Source organism: Sturnira hondurensis, unplaced genomic scaffold (genome assembly GCF_014824575.4).
Source record: "Sturnira hondurensis isolate 20B ecotype Veracruz unplaced genomic scaffold, ASM1482457v3 Scaffold0021143, whole genome shotgun sequence".
Lineage (NCBI taxonomy): Eukaryota > Metazoa > Chordata > Mammalia > Chiroptera > Phyllostomidae > Sturnira > Sturnira hondurensis.
In genome coordinates, this window is record NW_028093774.1 from 20,601,533 (window position 1) to 20,621,998 (window position 20,466).

The 20,466-nt window shown below is 48.0% G+C and overlaps 1 protein-coding gene across 1 annotated transcript; it reads right to left on the reverse strand.

The window, feature by feature from the left end:
* On the reverse strand, positions 1 to 19,431 carry DLST (dihydrolipoamide S-succinyltransferase). Its single transcript, XM_037031162.1, has 15 exons — positions 19,312 to 19,431; positions 18,716 to 18,749; positions 16,070 to 16,118; positions 13,748 to 13,803; positions 13,528 to 13,602; positions 13,190 to 13,245; positions 12,120 to 12,231; positions 9,688 to 9,843; positions 9,232 to 9,308; positions 8,309 to 8,406; positions 4,875 to 5,005; positions 3,442 to 3,515; positions 3,051 to 3,134; positions 2,492 to 2,659; positions 1 to 1,536 (listed from the first exon to the last, which is right to left on the reverse strand). The coding sequence occupies exons 1-15, from the start codon at positions 19,372 to 19,374 to the stop codon at positions 1,402 to 1,404; spliced, it is 1,368 nt and encodes a 455-aa protein (XP_036887057.1). The 5' UTR covers positions 19,375 to 19,431; the 3' UTR covers positions 1 to 1,401.
* Positions 19,432 to 20,466: the final 1,035 nt, after the last annotated feature.

The window sequence follows — 20,466 nt, forward strand, 5'->3', positions numbered from 1 at the left end:
GTTGGAGAACATTTGCCCTTTAATTTGCATTTAAAATCAGTTTCTTTAAATATTTCAGTTACAAGTTCTGATAGTGAAGACATAGTAGATGCTGCAGGCACTCAGTACTGGCTCCCATCCCTTCCCTCCACCCCATCCCCCAGGCTTGCTCCTCTTCAAGGTACAAATGGGCACTCTGCATTAAAATGGCTCCTGGTGTCAAGTGTCAGCAGCCTCAGGCCTGAATGCAGTTGGATTCAAAGCAACAAAGTCAGGTAACAAGACAAGACTCAACAAGACGGGTGGCATTTAACCACATTCCAAGAATCCCAGTGACTGTCCCAACACAGCGGGCAGTACCTCGGAGGTGACATCCCTGTGGCTGGTTTCCACCTCGGTCCGTCCTCCCCCAGACCTGCGTTCTGCAGAGGAAGAGCTAAGGCCCCCTTCCTAAGGGCCAGGATACAGGAAGCAGCAGATGGGCCTCTTCAGTCCACGTGCTTACACCAATGGAATTGAAAGGCTCAAGTCCCAGGCCAGTGCACAGGCAGCCTCCCTCACCTGTCCCCCGCCCACCCCCCAGTGCCCAGAGGTGCTGGAGTCAGCTCTAAATGAGAATGCTGTGCTAGAGTGGTTCCTAGCAACCTGGAGGGGACGACACAGCCGTGCGGGACTGTGCCAGAATGGGTCTTCCTGGTGGGAGGCTATGACAGAGTCTGTGAGGGCAGGCAGGGGGTCCGTTCCCTCGTGTATGACTTCTGACCTCAGGGGGAACCTGCCCTCTCCCCCTCGCCACTGCCAACACCCCAGACCCCTGGCCTGTGCTCCCTGAAAGAGGTAGAAGAGGCATCTTGAAGTCAATGACAGCTGAGAATGAAGGTGCATTCATTTAAAAAGCAAAGCAGCACCTCTTGGCCGGTGGTCGGAAACCTCCACACAGGTGGAGTCAGGTGAGAACGTGCCCAGCCAGGACAGAGGCTGCTCTGAGCTTGGGGCACACGGCACTCTCCTGGGCAGCGCTGGGAGAATACTCTTTCAAATGACGGAAACAATCACATGGTCCCCAGTGGTTTCCCTATAGTATATATACTGGCACAGGGGAGAAGCCAAATTACCTCTGCAGAGGACTAATAGAAGAGAGGCAGGCATATTAATGAGTATCCGTTATGGCTCTCTCCCCCCCTCACTCCTAAGGAAGTAAGATATTCGAGTGTTAAGAGAGGGGAGCAGGGAGGGAGAGAGCCTGGTAGGAACACAGAGAAAAGACCTGCGACTGCTGGTTTCGGAGTGCCCTGGCTCTCCTGCTGGAGGCCCGCAGCATGTGCCTGTCTGTCACCAGGCCACTCAGGACCCACGTGGGGGTAGGGAGAAGACTGGTTTTCAGTTCCTGCGTGGTCAGTGCATCGGGTATGTGGCTTCCTCCTAAAGGTCCAGTAGGAGGACTCTGGGGTCCTCCACTGCTGCCTTGATTTTGCGAAGGAAAGTCACGGCCTCTCTGCCATCGATCAGCCGGTGATCATAGGTCAATGCCACGAACATCATGGGCCGCACTTCCACCTGCAGAGATGAGAGGTTCACAGAGTTGTCTGCAGTAGAGCAGGGAAGCCCCGTGGAAGTGGGGAGATGAAAAGAGCACAGCCCATAAGAAAGCTCCCAGTTCCTTCTCTGTTGCTGTTGCTTCTGGACACTTACGGTTTCAAGACCAAGCCCTTCCACTTCCTCCACTTGGAAACAAGCACAGCCAAGCAAACAGGAGTCTCCTCACAACTGCCTTTTTAAACTCACTCTGCCCTTTACTTGTCTGTTTTCTACAGAAAAAGTTTCCTCTTCAGTTCTGGCTGCCATAGTTACTTCTTTAAGGTTGTAACTTAAAAATTATTTTTAAACCTAGGGTCTGTAAATTCTCTGAAATTATATGCAACGTTGTGAGCATTTTCAGGGGACAGCTGTGATTTTCAGATTCACAAAGGAGTCAGTGACCCAGAAAATTCTAAACACAGCCCCAGAAAATGTTTTCCTCCTGACTTGGCTCCCAGGGCTGGCTCCACACCCGCTGACGTCACTCCTGGACTCCCAGAGAACCTCAGAGCCCTATCCCACATGCGGAAGCTCATGGACTGCTCTGCACGCTTGTCCTCTGTTTCCCAGGGGCAAGAATGGGGCCTCCACGCGCATCCCTACTCCCCGAAGCACCAGGAGGATGAAGTCTGAGGACGACCCTGGATGAAGGGGCAGGTCTTCCTAGCCCAACCACCCTCACTTCAATAAGCCTCACAACCATCTGCAGTTCCTGCCTCAACAGGTCTGTACAGGGTCCAAGAATCTGTGTTTCTAATAAGTTCCCAGATAACGCTGACCCACACACCACAATTTGAAACTCAGCACCGTGCTATTAATTAGAAACTAAGAGGTGAAACTTATGCCTGAAATTAAAGTGACTGTTACATTTAGCATTGAGCTAGGTTTCCTTCTCATTGCTGAGCTGCTGGGACGCTGACAGTGATGTTCTTACCTTGCCTCCCACGGCCACCGGCCTGTCGAAGATGGCATGCATGCCCAGGATGGCAGACTGCGGGGGGTTGATGATGGGTGTTCCAAAGAGGGAGCCAAAAACGCCTCCATTGCTAATGGTGAAAGTACCGCCGTCCATATCTTCAATGGCGAGTTCATTCTTTCGAGCCTGAAAACAGATTTCGTGATTGAAATGTAAGGTCATCGGAGGTTCTTCACCTAAAGAAGTCCAGAGGCTCATGTCTGACATCAACAGTCCAAGTCCAGCCCCTGCAGAGAGTTGCTCAGTTGCCATGCCTGGACCCGGTGCCCCACCCGAGGCCAGACACGCCGCCCCCAGGCCCTTTTCTTTTCTGGCAGGCCTCCCTGGAGAGATCTTCAGTCCCGAGAGCACGCTAAGCTCTGCCGGACATCTGCACTTGGGGTGAGAGGCTCTGCGCTCCTTACAGAGCACACTGGGGCCTGGCTCCCCGAGCACTGCCCACTGGTGAGCCCCGCCTGGCCCCGGCTCCCTTCCCTGACCGCCCCACAGCGGGTACACATGCTGCGCTCCACTTTACCTTCTCTCCCAGTTCACTGATGGTTCGCTCAATGTCTGCATAATTCATAGTTTCCACATTCCTGATGACGGGAACCACCAGACCCTGATGAAAGTAAAAAACTGTTTTCAGGTGCCAATTAAGAGTACCTTTCACGGTTATAACTCCTTTGACTCAAGGCAATGGTCTCCCCTTACCAGAGTATCTTAATTACTCAATGTAATTAACAGAGTCAAAAATATTTAGGCCTGACATTAAAAGAATGTGGTATGGTCAAAAACAGACTACTCTTTTACTAACTCCTCTCTGAAATGCATAATTACAGGTATAATCTGTGCCCAGGTGTCTGCTTCTTCACACAAACAAGTGAGAATCTAAGACCAGAGCGGCCCCCCTTCCTACCCCAACATACCCGTGGGGTGGCCACCGCAACACTGATGTCAATGTAATCTCTATACACCACCTCTTTGGTTGCATCATCAATCACTACGAGAGAAAAAATACATGTCACATACAACTCCTGAGGCCTAGGCTGATGAGGTAATATTTGCACTGATAGAGTAAAAACCCATAGAGCTTGGTAGACCGTGGACCGACTAATCAGCATGAAAAGCACCACTTTCCAAGTGCCAACGCCCCTCACTCCTGTGCTAACCAATTGTAACATCTCCTGAGTGCCCGCTGGGCCTGAGCAGAGGAGCACCTGCATCTGCACAGCCCTCAGAAGGGCTCAGTGCACTGGCGCGCACCCGACAGGTTCAATTCAAGTTCCTGTTAACAAGCCGTCCCTCAGCTGAGAACAGCTAGGTTTAAAAAGTGCTCCCCAAAAGGCAAATTAGAAGTGGGGGTGGGGAGGCGCTACCCATTAGCTGCCCACTGTCAACAAAGGGGACAAGGTGTGGGGGGAAGCTCTTTCTGGGAGGTTCAGGGGAACGCAGGGTAGTCTGGTTTTAAAGCTGCAGCTTGAGAGAGCAAACGGCACCTGAAACTTTAGGTCTAGTGCTCATGAAAAATAGAGATTTGGGAATCTCTTCCACAGAAAGTACGTGCTGTACTGTTTGATCAAGACACCCAGGAAAAGCATGTAAAGTGACAAAGAGGCCAAAGAACTCAGAAGTGCCCACATGTACAGTCAGGCAGGAAGCACCGAGCCACCCAGGAAGCATGGAAGGAAGGAAGCGGTGCATACACGGGCCAGACCGAGACAGCCCTCTAGCTCCCTCAAGCACATGGTTGAGGGAGGGACCAGTGCTCCTGGCTCTAGGTCTTTAGGGATCCAGCGCTGCTGAAGGCTGCACAAGTGTCAGTGTCCCTTCTTCAATGTCCCAGGGAACAGAGAAGTGTCTCAGTAGGAAAGGGAACTGCTTGTTAGGTCAACATTTCAATGACGAAGGTGAGTAAAACAGAAGGAAAATGAACACTAAGTCCATGAAAGAGGAGCCAAGGCCAAGACCAGGGCCCCCCCAGTGAGGCCCATCAACCAGAAATCAAAGGTCACCCTGGAGCCTATGTCAAGTGTGGAAGCCAGGCCCCAAGACAACAGAGCCCTCAGGAAGGTGAGCGCCACACAGAACCTGAGCTTGCACCCTGCTGGGAGAGGCCTGGAGAACTTCCAAACTATGCAGTGGGAAGAGAAACCCTCCCATCCATTTATCAGAGACCAAGTAATTATGATGCTATTTCAGGAAGGTGAAATGAGGAATCCCTGGAAAGACACACGTTTTCCCAGGTATGAAATTAGAAGCCTTGGTCTGCTGATCCCGGTCCTCGTGTCTGTGTGGCGGCAGGTCTGTGCTCATGCACACACCTCCCAGGGCCCTGTGCTGCCAGCTGCCGCAGACTCACCTGCGTTCACAATAGGCTGCTCCTGCAAGGCGAAGGCTGAGGCCTTCACGAATGCCGACATGAAGCCCAGTTTGAGGTTATGTTTCTTCAGAAAAGCATCTTTGTGCCTGGCCCTCATTTCCTGGATATTACTGCAAAAACACATTACAAAACAAACTGACTACAAACAAAGCCTTGACTCTGACTTTCATACTGGTTTCTAACTCCGTGTACACAACTGCGTAAGCATTTCCCCCCCTTACTCTGTACTGTAAAGTTCAAGTTTTGAAATAGTCCACTAGAGGTCAACACAATAACCTTCAAAACCCACCAAACTTGATTATAATGTCCTTGTGACTTGCTTCCATCTCCTAATTATGGAAACAAAACCCACCCCCAAACTCTCCACAGGTACACGGACTCCACGGAAGCAGCCCAGCCGTGCGCGGACAGTGTGACCCGGCGTTCTTTCAGGCTGCAGGGAAAGCCAGCAGAGACATTCCTCACCTCCCCGAGTGAGCAGCTCCGTCCACCCTTCCCCTGGCACAGGGGCCCCACTTCCCATGAGGGTCAGTGCTGGGCACCAGGATTCACATGCGTGCAATACGACACAGCTCTTGCGCTTAATTAAGACCAGCTGACAGGCGGGGTTTCCCTGGGGTGTAGACGAGCGGCTGTGGGTGAGCCGCAGCTTTCCGAGCCCCAGCGGCAGTCCCTCCCCAGGGGCCTCTGCTGCGGTAGGTGCCTTCCTTCCTTCAGGACTGCTCTCCCCACAGACACACCACGCACGTGCTGCTGCAGTTAGTGGGAAATGGCCTTCCCGGCATTTTCAGAACAAACCTGAGTATTTATCGGAATACAGTTCTGTGATGGAAATCTAATTTAACTTTATCTCAGGCCCAAATGCTCAGTTCTCCCTTTCTCCCTATAATGACCTAATTTGACATTAGCATCAAAGATAAGATGATACAACTTTAACCCTGCCCCTTCAGACCTTTTGTTTCTTAAAAAGGAAGTTGTCCTAGGGGGGCTGATTGAGTTTAAATGTTTGTTTTCCTGAGTCTAACCTTATTTAGTGCTAGGGTTACCACCCTAAAGACATTACTGGTTCCCACGACACAAGATCTGCAGAAGAGGGAAAGAGAAGTGATAAACATCTCCGTTCTTGAACCTGCCCCGCTGCTGCTGTCTGGTCATTAAGTAGCTTCTATTTCAGAGCACTATTCTTGGAGGCAGAGGCCAGGACAACAGGGAGAGGAGAAGGATTCTCAGAGAGGCCCCCCGGGGGTTAGCTGATCAGCACAAGAACCAAAGGGCGTCGATCTAAACCAGATTACTGACTGCAGCCGCCCCGGGCCACCATCAAGTGACACCTCGATTAGCTGCTAAAAGGAGACCCAACTATTACTCCTACCTTCCAATCAAAGCTGTTAAGCCAAATGCATCTTTTTCAAGGCCACAAATATTTACATGTTTTGTCTTAAGATGTTGGGTAGGATTTCAAAGTCCAATTCAATTTGTGCACAATTTGGCCCTAATGCATTGAAACATAAGCTGCAGACTTCGTGATTCATTAGTCAAGGTTCTTCCCTACATCCTACAGACAGGAGAGAAACCTCTGGCTCAAAAGACACCCAGTCTTTTCAGGAAGCTTCACAACAGAATGGATGACGTCCAGTGAAACAGGCCACAGAGCCCTCCTCCGTGAGCTCCACCGTCACACCCCGTCAAAGGCCGGTCCCTTCGTGTCCTTTTCTGACCCCTTCCAAAGGAAAACAGACCTCCCTAGTGAAAAGTAGATTAGCAGACTAAACTCTTAGGACCAAAGGCAACAAAGAAATGACCTAAAAACTTGATGATTTACCCCTGAATTAAATAAACACTCTTATTCCTGCTATTCTGCCCCTTCCTACACACAATCCTCACAGCCGACCTCTCAGATGTGTCCTGCACCTTCCGGGCTGTGTCACGTCTGTATGCTGACACTGCCCCCATGACGTCACCTGTGTCAAAACGCCAGTGGTTCTCCTTCCTCCAGGAAGCCGCTCCTGACCTACCCTCCCCACCTCAGCCCCCCAGCCTCAAAAACAAACGACGTCATGCTCTTTTCCACTCCACACTCCCTGTACCCTTCTGATACTTCTTTTTCTAGATTGTACTTGTGCTAATCCATACTAGACAGTAAGCTCTAAAAGGGTAGGGGCTCTTTTCACTCGTCTTTGTATCCTCCTCAAATACATTTAATATCTTGTACATGGTAAATGCTCAAAAAATTTTTAATTTAACTACCTTCTCTTCCCTAGAATGTTGGTGATTGTAAACATCAAAATCCTGAAGAAAACAGACAAGTCGACAGTGAGCTTACTACAGCTCGCTAATGTTAAAATGAAACCATGTTGAATGAAACTTTATTCGAGGACCCACTGTACTGAATTAGTCCCGTTAGTTCATTTCCTGAGGATTCCTTTAAAAATATAACTGTGCCCTGACTGGTGTGGCTCAGTGGACTGAGTGCTGGACTGCAAACCAAAAGGACTGCAAACCAAAGGGTCGCTGGTTCGATTCCCTGTTGGGGCGCATGCCTGGGTTGCAGGCCAGGTTGCCAGTAGTGGGTGCATAAGAGACAACCACACATTGATGTCTCTCCCCTTCTTTCTTCCTCCCTCCCCATCTTCTAAAAATAAACAAATAAAATCTTTTTAAAAAAACACAACTTGTTCTCCATTTCAGTACCAAAGCTGGGAAAGATGAAAGGTAACAGAAGCCTATGCCTCTTCATCCACACAACTCTGAGTCCTGCAGGAACATGCTGGGCACAGTCACTGTGAGGAAGAAGCCGGGTGGGGCGCCCTGGCTCTGGGCTCTGTCCAGTGGTTCTCCATCCCAATGGGTAGGCACGGACCTTGTTGGCCTGGTGGCCCTACCTCTATTTGGCAACTTAGCACTGGTCATCAGGGTCGAAGACTGTTACCACGTCATTTATCAGAAATCACAAGACTCAGGTATAAATAAAAGTCTAAAAAGCTGAGCTTTTTAAGTCACAGAGGAGACAAGTACATAGTATTAACAGTCTATGAGAGAATGAACCAGTGGGTCACTCTGTTTAAGTCAATAAGTACCTCTTCCCTGTTAAAGTAAGTTTTGGAATTAGCACTAGGTGGGGACTGGGGCAAGTCCCCAGAAAGTCCCCAGTATTCTCCAGAAAAAAAGGTATGGCCCTCACCGGTGTGGCTCAATTGGTTGTCCTGTAAACTGAAAGGTCCTGGGTTCAATTCCCAGGGCACACACCTAGGTTGTGGGTTTGGTCCCCAGTTGGAGCGTGTACAAGAGACAACCAATCAATGCTTCTCTCTCTCAATGTTTCTTTCTCCCCCTCTATTCCTCTAAAATTAATAAGCGTGTCCTCGGGTGGCAATAACGGAGGGAGGGAGGGATAAGAGGACTAGAGCTCTCACCTCATGTCAACCTCGTTGAAAGTCGTCAGCATTGCACATGTATTCTGGGCCTCCTTCAGACGCTGGGCAATGCGTTGCCGCATCCTGTTCATCTTCTCCTGAAAGTCAAAGGAGGACAAGTCTGGACAATCTGGGTCTCTTTGGACCAAGCACTCCCCACTGAGTCCACGGGAGTACCCACCTGCCAGGAGTGGATAGTCAGGATTACTAACACCGTAGTAAAACAAGAGCCCCAGGCTTCCTCCTTCCTGTGCCCTTGCTCCAGATGTGCTTAAAGTCTGACCAAGAATGGAAACCCAGGAAATGGTCTGATTTAAAACCAAACCAATTTATGAAAAGGAAGAGTGTGATGTAGAGCTAGTCAACTGAGGAATCACTACAGAAAGCGCAATTTCTAGTGTTAAAAGACTTGCATGAGAATAGCTACTTGTGGTATGGAAACTCACAAGCAATAAACTTTTGAGGCCACAGTATTCTCCAGCAGAGGAACCCACACTCTTGACCATACTTCCTTGAGGTTTTATGTCTGCCCCCGACAGCCACTGCTACTGTGTAGCCCTCAGCTAGGTGTTCCGGAAGTACAGGGATGGAGCTCACTAACCACTTCTCTGAAGTGTGTTAACGCATTCCCCCTCTGCCACGATACTAAGCTTCCATCCCTGCAAATATTTTGCTGCCCCAGGACATCTCAGTGGTAGCATGACACACTGGGAAAAACCACTGGACAAGGGTTCACTGAGGTCCTAGTCATGTCATCTGACAGTTCACCACTGTGAACAAGTCACTCCCCAGACTCAGTTTCCTTGTCAAGCTCAAGAGAACAAGCAGCCGGCTATTCAAAGGTGGGCACTACCACAGCCACACTCCACTGATCTCAGCACAGTGTCCCCGCCTCTTTCCTGAAGCGGTCCTCATAGGCTTACCCGGTGTTCTGAACGCAGACCTTTACCAGCTCCTGGCTCAGCTACTGGAGGAGCGGCAGCGGGTTTTACTGCAGACACTGAAAATGCAAGAGCAGGGTGGGTGCAGCTGCATCAGAAAATGAGAGGACTGTGGACCGAGCACATGCCAGTGCTCTCACACTGCACTGCCACTCACTCCGGGGACATTCGGAGGTGTGCTGGGGCCGTTCCCACTTAACACACGAACAATCTGCTCAGAGTAGTTAAGTAACTGGACAAAAGTCACAGAACTGTAAACAGACAGCTGGGACGCAAACCCAGGTGTTCTGATACGAAGTCTACAGTTCTGTCTACAGAGCAGCCGACAGAGCCTGTTCAGAGCTGTAACTAGTCCCCAACTTCGCCCTGTGAGGAAGCATGACATTCGCTGAGACCATTCTCCTCCCACGTAAAGTCACGCAGGAGGAGGCGGCTTACCCGGTTTGCTGGCAGGAGGTTGTGAGGGCGAGGGCACTGGTGGCATCTGAGTGGGGATGGAGGCTGCAGAGGGAGGAGGAACTGCTGCTGCTACAGGTTCTGCTTTTGGGGCCGCAGCAACAGGGGCTTCGGCAGGCGTGGCCTTAGCAGGGGCAGCTGGAAAACAAGGAAAAGCAGTTGCCGTTGGCAGTGTCTGGAATGGAAAAAATCAGATACCAAGCAGAATTTAGCAGCAGCGGCAGCTCTATCTCCAATCAATTAACAAAGCTTCCTGTATCTGCTATACAGGCAAGGCATTATGGCGTGCAGCAATCTAAGGCACCGTTCTAGTCCCCAGGGCTCCTAGATGCCCTACATCAGGTTAACCAAATTCAGCTGTCTTCCTAATGTCACTAATACCTAACTCATCACCAAATTCAGCAAGTACTTTCAAAGCAAACCCAGGCCACCTAACATGTTCCAAATTCTTACATAAAAATAACATTTCTAGTTAAGGTAATACTGAGTCTCATCTATTTTAACATCACATGTGGAAGAGTATTCTTAGCTATCAAAAAACAAAGGTTCAGCCCTGGCTGTCGTAGCTTAGTAGATTGAGCGCAGGCCTGTGAACCACAGGATTGCAGTTCGATTCCCAGTCAGGGCACATGCCTGGGTTGCAGGCCAGTTCCTAGCAGGGGACTCACGAAAGGCAACCATACATTGATACTTCTCTCCTTCTCTCCTTCCCTTCCCCTCTAAAGATAAATAAATAAAATCTTTTAAAAAATTTTTAAAAATAAAAAACAAAGGTTCAGGGGAGTCCAACCTTTTGGAGTCTCTGGGCCACACTGGAAGCAGAGGAATTGTGTTAGGCCACACATTCAATACATGGTGACATGTAATCACAAACAAATCTCGTATTGTTTTAAGTAAATTAATGATTTTGTGTTGGGCTGCATTCAGAGCCCTCCTGAGCCACATGTGGGCCACAAATCGGACACCCCTGGGAAAGAATCAAGGGTTCACCTAGACTTCAGAAATGAGCTCAGAGCATTTCGTCCGGGATGACTCTCCTAAACCAATGAGGCAGTCAAGTAATAAACTCACAAGGTCAAATGAGTTTGATTTTTTCCATCTGGATATTGTATCTGGTCTTATATTTAAATTAGAACTTTTTTAAAGGAATAAACAATCAGAAAAATGAAGCTCTTCAACTGAAGAATCATCCTCTTCCCTAGCCTTCTAGTCCTTCTGTTGCAGGTTCTCCCTGTTCTGGGCTCCTGCATGGCTGACCAATCCCAATGACGTCATCTACCATCTCTCTGCTATACATTTTAACAACAAAACAGAAATAAACTTTAGTAGTAACAGCCTTTAACTGAGAATCAGAAAAAAATATTTTCTTTCCCACCCTCTAATGCTGACTATAAGGCCCAGTACCATTTCACTTCCCTCTCATTTCTTCCCCAAACAGCAACCCTCCCTAGAAATGTAGTGAGGACAGACACAAAAACACTAAATTCTCCACAGCAGACACCATGAAGCACTGCTTATTCGCACTTTGGAAACGGTGGCTCTCAGCACTGGCTGTGGATCCCCTGGGAAGCATCAGAACACATGCCCATGCGTACACAGAGCTGTAGCAGGTAACATCTTGTAACCTCAGATTTAATGCACCAGAATCCCTGGACCATGGAATCTAGGCATTTGGTTTATTTTTAAAGTCTCCATGTGATTCTGGTGTCAAGGTTGAGGAGGAAAAAAAAACCCCCACTGTCTTTAGAATCTTCATTTTTTGTTGTTGTTTTGATTATATTCCTCTCATTTATTTTTATTTTTTCCGTCAGTCTTTTTTAAAAGTTAATACTTTTGAATTATTGTTGTTAAAGTACAGTTTTCTGCCTCCCCCCACCTTCTTCCCGTTTCCACCCCCCTTTGTTTTTGTCCATGTGTCCTTTATTGTTGTTCAGAATCTTGATTTCTATCATATCTTCAAGAAAGGGTCCAGTGTGATGAAATATACATGGAAAGAACAGTGTTATGAGGTTTAACACCTTTTCCTTCTATAAGTTGACATTTAAAGTTCACATTAAGCCCTGGCTGGTGTAGTTCAGTGGATTGAGCATGGGCCTGTGAACCACAGTATCGCAGTTCGATTCCCAGTCAGGGCACATGCCTGGGTTGCAGGCCAGTTCCCAGCAGGGGACGCACGAGAGGCAACCATACACTGATATTTCTCTCCCTCTCTTCTTCCCTTCCCCTCTAAAGATAAATAAATAAAATCTTAAAGTTCACATTATATAAGTATTGCCCCTCTTATTCCCTCAACTAAGAGCAGCTGGAATGCCGAATTGTCTTTGAGGTACCAAGGAATTAACTCATGCATCACGCTCAGCCCCAGCCCCAAAGGGCAACAGCGAAGCCCCTGACAACGGGGAGGATTTATTTACCGCCAGTTTTCCTGAGCGTAAAAAGAGGAGTGCCTCCTTCTACTTTCCCCCCATCAGGCACCAACAGGGCTTCAATAACGCCGTTTGCTGGGGATGGGACCTGCACAGACGTCTGGAAAAGAAAGACAGATGGAGTGAGAGTCCACATTTCTACTCAGCATTACAAAATTAATTGTACAGAATCTCAAATAGGAGTCACAAGAGCTGCAACACGGATGTACAGGACCGTGCACACAGAAATGCGAAGGCCGCGCTGTCAGAGTAAGAGTATGACAAGTCGATGCTACTGTGAGGATTCACCCTTTCTGTCCTTTCTCAGAAGCATTAGAACGGCATTCGGTCCATGAGTTTCCAGGTGGTACTAAAAAACAACTGGCAGCACGCTGTGTACGGACATGCGCACACAGAGCTACAAAACCACCACTGAAGCATCTAGTGCTCATACCTGGAAAGCGATTTTGGATCCGTGTGCTGCAGGGATTTCTGAAACACACACGGTCAGGGGCACGGACCTCTTTCCCCTCAGACTGTCACATAAAAAAATGACAATGGCCAACACCTCAATAGCCATCCGGTGCGAATGAATCTAAATAATACCTATTTTGTCAGATCGGCCAAAAATATGTTTTTTGTTGTGTCACAGAATTGTAGTAGTTTATGTATGCTAAGAGATGAAAAGTTTAAAAATTACTGACCAATCTAAAATTAAACTTTTTAAAATTTTAATGAGCTATTCCAACATTATTACAACTGTGTTTAGAGCCAGTTAAAAATTATCTTTAAACTGTTAGGTCCCTGTTTCTTTCATTTGGTTAAGAAACCAAGGGGAGCCCTGGGTGGTGTAGCTCAGTGGATTGAGCGCGGGCCTGCGAACCACACGATCGCGGTTCGATTCCCAGTCAGGACACATGCCTGGGTTGCAGGCCAGTTCCCAGCATGGGACTCACGAGAGGCAACCACACATTGATATTTCTCTCCTTTCCTCTAAAGATAAACAAATAAAAATTCTTTAAAAAAAAGAAACCAAGGGGAGACCATAAAAAAGCGGCACTGATACAGGACAAGCCTACCTTGTCGGTCTCGATCTCACAAACCACTTCATCTTCTGCAACTGTGTCTCCAACAGCTGAAAAGATAATCAAGGACTACCTGTCAGGGGGCCTCCAGCAGCCACAACATCCCCCTGTGGTAGGTGTAGACCCCTTTCCTACAGGGCCAGGAGAGCCCGCTGCACTTAAAGAAAAGGGTGGGGCCACAGGTTCCACTGATTACCGTGGGGGTGGGGAGCGGTGGTAAGAGGGGCCTTTTATGAGAGCACCGAATCCTAACCACTAGACCACCAGGGAGGCCATAGAGGGGCCTTTTAGAAAGCACTTAAACTGAAGAAGTGGGAAGGCTCAAATCTCACCTTTTTCCCACCTGACATCCCCTTCTGTGACAGACTCTGCAAACGCTGGGGTTTTGACTGTAATCACATCATCCTCTAGGAAAAGAGCAAAAAAGAAAAATCACATGTAATCCATATTATTTTTCCTTAAAATTTTTTTATTTAATTAAGCTCAGACAATTGTTGCTCTTCCCATTAAAATTCCACTCCCAAGAAGGCAGAGCTGAAGGCAGATACTTACTGCACACAGCTGTAGTTCTGAAGAAGCGAATGCTGAAGACACTACTATTGTTAATGCTATAAAAGAAACATAAAAGTAAACTCCTTTAGCAAGAGAACCACTCACATTGGAGGCACTATGGATCACTTTCCCTTTAAATCAGTAATTCTTGACCAGAGTTGCCCATCAGTGCCCCCGGGAGAACTTCACCAGGCCACATCCCCAAAGAGGCCACCTTGGCAGGTCTGGAGAAAGCCAGGATGACCTGAGTGCTCTAAGCAGGGAGCTCACTGAGTTCAGGACCCCGCTGGGCAGTGAAATGCCAGCTCTCACAAAGAAGACTTACATTTTGAAGAAAAAGCTAAGCGTCTCGGTCCTTTGCACACTCACTGAAAGGACTTAACTTTCTGATTAGGTTTTTTTCTTAACTAAATCCAAGTAAGAGAAATTGCATGCCTTTGTGCCACATACAATGGAATTTCTGTCCATAGGATTGCTGATTTACATTACATAAAGCAGTGAGATGAGGCAGTTAGCTTGAAAAACAGGTATTGTTAGGCAAAACACCCTCATGTGGCATACTAAGGAATGGACTCATTAAAGAGGAACCTCAAAAGGCCAAGGTATTTTCGATATGGCACTAATTTAAAATAACGTAAGCCAGAGAACAAGAACACTCTGTGTGCAGGAAAGCACTAACAGTGGTTACCTCTGCAGAGCCTGAGGGGCTTTCACGATCTACATTTCAGGGCTACGTGAATATTCTATACCAAGCACCTTTATAGTAGGAGAGTAAAACAAGGTGTAAGTTGCCTTGTGGTATTTTTACCTTTATAATGTCAAAATAACCAAGTTCTATGTAGAATCTAGGAAAAATATATGTTATAAAACAATACAGAACAAAATGTCCTGCGTGGCGTTTATAACCACAGGCAGCCAGTGCAGAACGTGCAAACGCGGAGACTCCTCTGGGAGGGCGTCCGGGAGCAGGGGCACTGGCTGTCTCTGGGAAGAGGAATGTGGCGGTGCCACGGGACACGGGCTTCTCAGGGACACTTTGTACTTTCAGATCACACAAATTTATAACCCATTAAACAAAAACAAAGCTAAAAACAGTTTTCCAATAAAAGATGTTTAAAATAAAGGGGGTATCTTATTCACAGAAAAAGTACACAGCTCAAAAAGTTATCAGATTTGGGTGACAGCCTAATCTGATGTGTAATCTCACTCAGTTAGGATTTTAAAAAATAAGTTACTTTCAAATAGTTCTTTGTTGTATTTATTGCATGGAAATTTGTTGTTCCAATTTTCATTCAAATTGCAGACAAGTAGCGCATTTTGAATTTCTCTAAATAATTTTCTCAATTATAAAAGTATTAGGTGTTCATTGCAGAATATTTGGAAATAGCAAAAAGAACATTTATCATGGTATTATGCCAGACATTGGAATGGAACCATTTACAACTTGCTTTTCCTCACAGGTCCTAGTGCGAACATGCTAACACGGCATGATTTAACCAGCCTCTGCTGTCTGGCCGCTCTGAGAGAAATCTGAGGTAGGCCAGGACTTCGGTGTAGATTCCTAGAAATGGAATCGCTAGATCAAAAAGTACACACAGTTCAAAGACTTAGGAATGCCAAACTGCCCTCTAAAAATAACAAGAATTCATACTTCTAGTGCTGAGGGCATCATCTTCTCAAAAATAAAAAATAATCCCACTGTAAAGCACAGTGAAAAAGCTAATCTGCTGACCCTTCTTTTTTAAGATTTTTCCCTGCAGAGAAAATAGCTTGATAGCTGTTTACTAGGTAACTATAGAGCATCCTCTTACCGCCACATTGAAAATACTTGGAAGGAAAATAGCACTAAGCAACATTCATAAGCAGATGTTAATCTGAAACGCACATGGGTGACTTTTCTCCAAACTTTGTATGATGCAATAACAGCACTCCCTACCAACTCGTCCAAGTCCCAGGACTCAATCGACTAGCCTGTTGCTTTCACTGTTTCAAAAATGAGTAACTACTAAAAGGATGCTCTCAATCTCCAGAATAAGTGTCCCCTCCAATACCTATTAACCATAAAAAGAGGGTCCGAACTTCACTTTCATTATGACCTAAACACCTTAGGATAGGCACACTCCTGATCCAGCACTTGACATAGGGCTTAAGCTCAAGGTACATCACATGTCATAGATTAACATCAAGGTTAGGTCTAAGGACTCAACATGACCACCTAGATTTCTAGCCCTGGAAGCCAGTGAAGAAAGCAAATAGTCAAATGTAGAAATGGTACCGCAAATGCCCCGTGGCCACAGAGCTGCACTCCCCAGTGATACTTACGCAATCTTCCTGCTGTCAGGGGAACCTGGTCCCTGACATAAGGAGACCCCTGCAAGAAACAAAACAACTCTTAACCAACCACTCTTACACAGGACACCAGCTGGGGAGGGAAAGGAGTCTGTTCACCCCCTAACTCTGAAACAGAGCAGGATCGACCACAGGCAACAATACAGTCTCTATCACAGAGTCCTGCTTCTTCAACTTCTCCACCAAAGTAACCATAATGGCAGAGCACTGTGTATGTGGGGCTGTGAGTGGGTCAGTGGTTGAGGAGAATTCTAAGGCCATAGCCTGAAACAGTTTATTTACCTTAAAATTTATAAATTTTCATTACCCCAATACCTTAAAATTTATAAATTTTCATTACCCCAATACCTTAAAATTTATAAATTTTCATTACCCCAATACCTTAAAATTTATAAATTTTCATTACCCCAATAGGTTTTCCTAATAAAATGTCTCTACTCCTAAAGTCTTCAAATACACTGAAGTTTGAGAAGGATACGTAGTAGCTAATCCTGTAACTACACATAGCCTAATCTGCGAAGCAGTGGGAATACTTGGCCTGGATTTGTTTCCCTAGTTACTCAAAATGCACTGGGCTGGAAGCCTCACTACCTAAACCCTAGCAGCAAAGACTGGACTACATTAGGCCTACACTCTCCAGCTTGTCCTAATACTGAGCAAATCATTATCCCTCCTTCCAGGTTACATCTCCCTGAAGTCTTCTAGTCCACTAACACTAAACAGGTGGGAGTCCCTTTCTGCCGCACCATCCTTATCACAGATGATTGCACTTCCCCGACTAATAACTAATTACAACAGCAGCCTCACTTGAGTATATTCTTTCCTTTTTTACCCCAATTAACAATCTGTTCTGAACCAGTGGTTCCGGAGACACGGAATGGGAGACAGCTCTCTTGTTCCCAGCTCTCAAACATCCCCAGGGTTTGAGTCGTCACCTCTATGTCCAGCAGCCAATGACTATAACACAAATCCCAAGTATAACAGCATGTCTCTGACCTGGAACAGCCAGCAGCCCATGCTGATTCTTGGAACCCCGAGTCCATCTTAGGGTTCGTCCTACAACAACTTTCATTTGTACTGTGTTTTAGGGTTAAGAAAAAGCTTTCACATAATGACCTGATTTTGATTTTTGTGTCTCACCGCCCCCTGAAGTGGAACAACCATCTGCCTTTATTCCCGTTTTATGTATAAGTGTGGCTTCCACAGGCCTGAGGTGAAGCCCTGAGCCACAATACGAACCCCAGCACAAGGCTGTTTCCAGCCAGACAGGTCCCTTCCCATTTCCATGACCAGTCAGGTCACTTCCAGCCTGAGAACCTATGCACGAGAAATTCATTTTCCCTGAAATATCATTCTCTTGGATAATTCCTATGTACTCTTCAACGCTTGGCTTAAATGTTACTCCTTCGCAGATGCCTTAACTGACATTCCCACCGCACGCTCCACCTTCCCCAGCTGAGCTACATCATCCCACCCTCTCATTACACCCTGCACTTCTCCTTCATAACAATCACAACGTAAGTACATCCCTATGTGTGGATAAAAACATACCTGCTCTTTCTGTAGCTAGCATGTAAGATCCTTGAGGGCAGAGAGAGACCACCTGTGTTTCTGTCACCGAGCACAGTGCCTGGCATGTAGTAAGAACTCAATAAATCATCTGCTGAGTACGTGAGTCAGACGGCTGGGTGACCTTGGTCAAGGCACTTAAACTCTCTGAGCCTTGGGTTCTGCATTTGTAAAACAATACTTCTAGCAGTGTTTCTTAATGATTAACTAAAAATGCACAAAAAGCCCACAATAAGATTGACTCATTCAACAAATATTCCAGCCCTGGCTGATGTAGCTCAGTGGATTGAGCGCAGGCCTGCGAACCACAGGATTGTGGTTCAATTCTCGGTCAGGGCACATGCCTGGGTTGCGGGCCAGTTCCCAGCAAGGGACGCACAAGAGGCAACCATATATTGATATTTCTCTCCCTCTCTCCTTCCTTTCCCCTCTAAAGATAAATGAAGGAAAAAAAACAAAAATATTCCAGGTATATAGTAAATTATTGGCGTAAAATCTAAAGTCCTTCCTGTGGTCTCTATACCATCTTCTATTTCATGCCACTCTCTCCCTTAACCAAAATGCCAGAGGCCAAATCACCTCCCCCCCCGACCCCCAGTTCCAAAGCACCGCTAAGTTCCTTCCTCAGGGACTGTGTACATGCCATTCCCTTTCCTCTTCCTGCTCTTCCCCGCACAGCTTTAAAGTCATGTACTGTAGAGGAGTCTGCTGCCACCTTCGTCTGCTTTCTTTTCGGCATTTAACAAAATCTGTGATGGCTAATTTACACTTTCGATGGCTAATTTAAACTTAGCAATTTACACTTTGTTTTTTCCACTAGACTGTAAGCTCCAGGAGGACAAGAATCTTCAATTGCTGTAGTCCTGACACGGATACAGTAGAAACTTTGTAACTATGTACTAAACGAGTCAATGAGCGCTGTTATTACTAAATAACACTGTTTCATGCCTATGTGTCTGAGCACTGGGCGGAGAAACTCCGGCAGCCCGATTCCTCAAACACTCTGCCTAGGAGGAGAGCATTTTAGACGACAGCGAAGGCAGAACTTACCAGGCAGGGAACGTCTCCCTAGAGGGCAGTTCCCCTGTTGAAAAAGAAGACATTATGGACGTCACCCAAGACGAAAGAAGGGAAGAAACAGCTTTTTCTCTTAAATACTCAAAGCTGTCCAAATGCTGGTAGCAGGTGAAGGTCCTGATTCCAACTAGTAAAAGCAACGTCCACAGCTCTCAGACTCAGCACACTAGGCCTGCCAAGCATCTCAACTTCCCAGCGAGAGTGAATACCCACTGATTCTAACAGAAGAGGAGAGACGGACTCCAGGATACCGTCGGGGCACTCAGGGCGCCTCCTCCCAAACTCTGAACCTCGTGCCGGGGCGGGCACGGCTCTAGGCGTCTCCTCAGCCCCGGCACGCAGGGTGGGGTAGAGCAGGCACGGTGCGCCGGTGGTCTCAGGAAGGCGAGGGGCCGCTGGGCTCCGCGGGCAACAGCAGCCCTAGGCCACCCAGCCCGCGGCCTCTGCGTCCCAGTGCCCTTGGTGCCCGCCCTGGCCGGCGCACCGCACCTCTGCGCCCCAGCAGCTCGTCTGCCGACCGGCAGGTTTCTCGCCCGCCGCGGCGCAGGCCCGGCCCGGCCGAGCCGTACCTTCTGGAAGGCGGAGAGCGAGCGGCTGAATGCCCGGGACACGCAGCGAGACCGGGACAGCATCGCGGCAGCAGCGGGGAGCGGAGGGCGGGCGGACACCGGATGTCGGGCCCCAGCAATAAGCGGAAGTGGGGCGGGCCGCGGCACCGCCGCGCGGGGAGGGGCGTCCGGAGCGAACCACTGCCGGGCTGGGGGGAGCCCGCCGGCCGCGAGGGGCCGTCCCCGCCGCGGCCCGGCTGTCCGTGAGAATGAACCTACAGCTGTGGGGTGATTCGGAAGCCAACTTCGCTGCCTTCCGGCCTGGACCGGCCTTCCCGAGGGTGCCTATGACTGTCCAGAGACTAAGTTGTCCCCCGTTCCCCCCACCCCGGCATTTCCGCGGAGCTTGGCTCCTTTCTCTCCTGGGAGACGGTGGGGGCACCACGCCGTTCCTCTTCTGCGTAACTGGGAAGGAGCAGCCGGCGGGCAGGGACTTTGAACCTGGACCTTGGAGACTCGCCTGCCTAGTTTTACACTTGCTTGGCCTTGGGCAGGTGACACTTCGGCGACGACATCTGATCATCCCTACTCCCTACTCAAACTCTCTCCAGCCAGGCTGATTGTTCCTCATACATCCTGTGCATTTCGGGGTCTTGTTCATTTGTCACTCTACTCCCTAGAATACATAAACTTCATGAGATGAGGGACCTTGGCTTGATCATTGCTGTGGCACCAGCACTGCAATAAATGTTTGCGGGCCTCCTAGCTTTGGGCAGGCCATTCTGCCCCTACCTTCATCGTGGAAGCACATGGCACCCCCTTCTTTAATTTCCTAGCTCACCTTCCTAATAGAAAAAGCTTCTGGCTGAATTAAGAATGAATGAATGAGTGAGCCACTTGGTTACTGTTTATACTGGTTTCTTCAGGTGAGTCATCTGGCTTGGTCTCTGAAAGCACTTGCACACGAATTCTGGAGGGCTGGGTGGAAGCCCTAACTGGAAGTAGAACATCTTTGCCGTTCTGCTGTCCCCAATCAATTCCTCGGCTTCCTTCACCTGGATTATTTCTGAAGCTTCCAAATCTGTCCTGGGCCTCCACTCACTTTCTCTACCCTCCACACCTGTGTCAAAGTTCCTTCTGAAATGCACATCTAATCCCGTCATGCCCCTGCTCAGG

Bases quoted from the DNA above. Each gene is read 5' to 3' on its own strand.
- DLST (XM_037031162.1), bottom strand. From the start codon at position 19,374: ATGCTGTCCCGGTCTCGCTGCGTGTCCCGGGCATTCAGCCGCTCGCTC. The intron at 16,119-18,715 runs GTAAGTTCTGCC...TGTTTCTTGCAG, and splicing joins AGGGAGACGTTCCCTGCCTG to GGGTCTCCTTATGTCAGGGA. The intron at 5,006-8,308 runs GTGAGAGCTCTA...GTGTTTTTGCAG, and splicing joins TTCAACGAGGTTGACATGAG to TAATATCCAGGAAATGAGGG.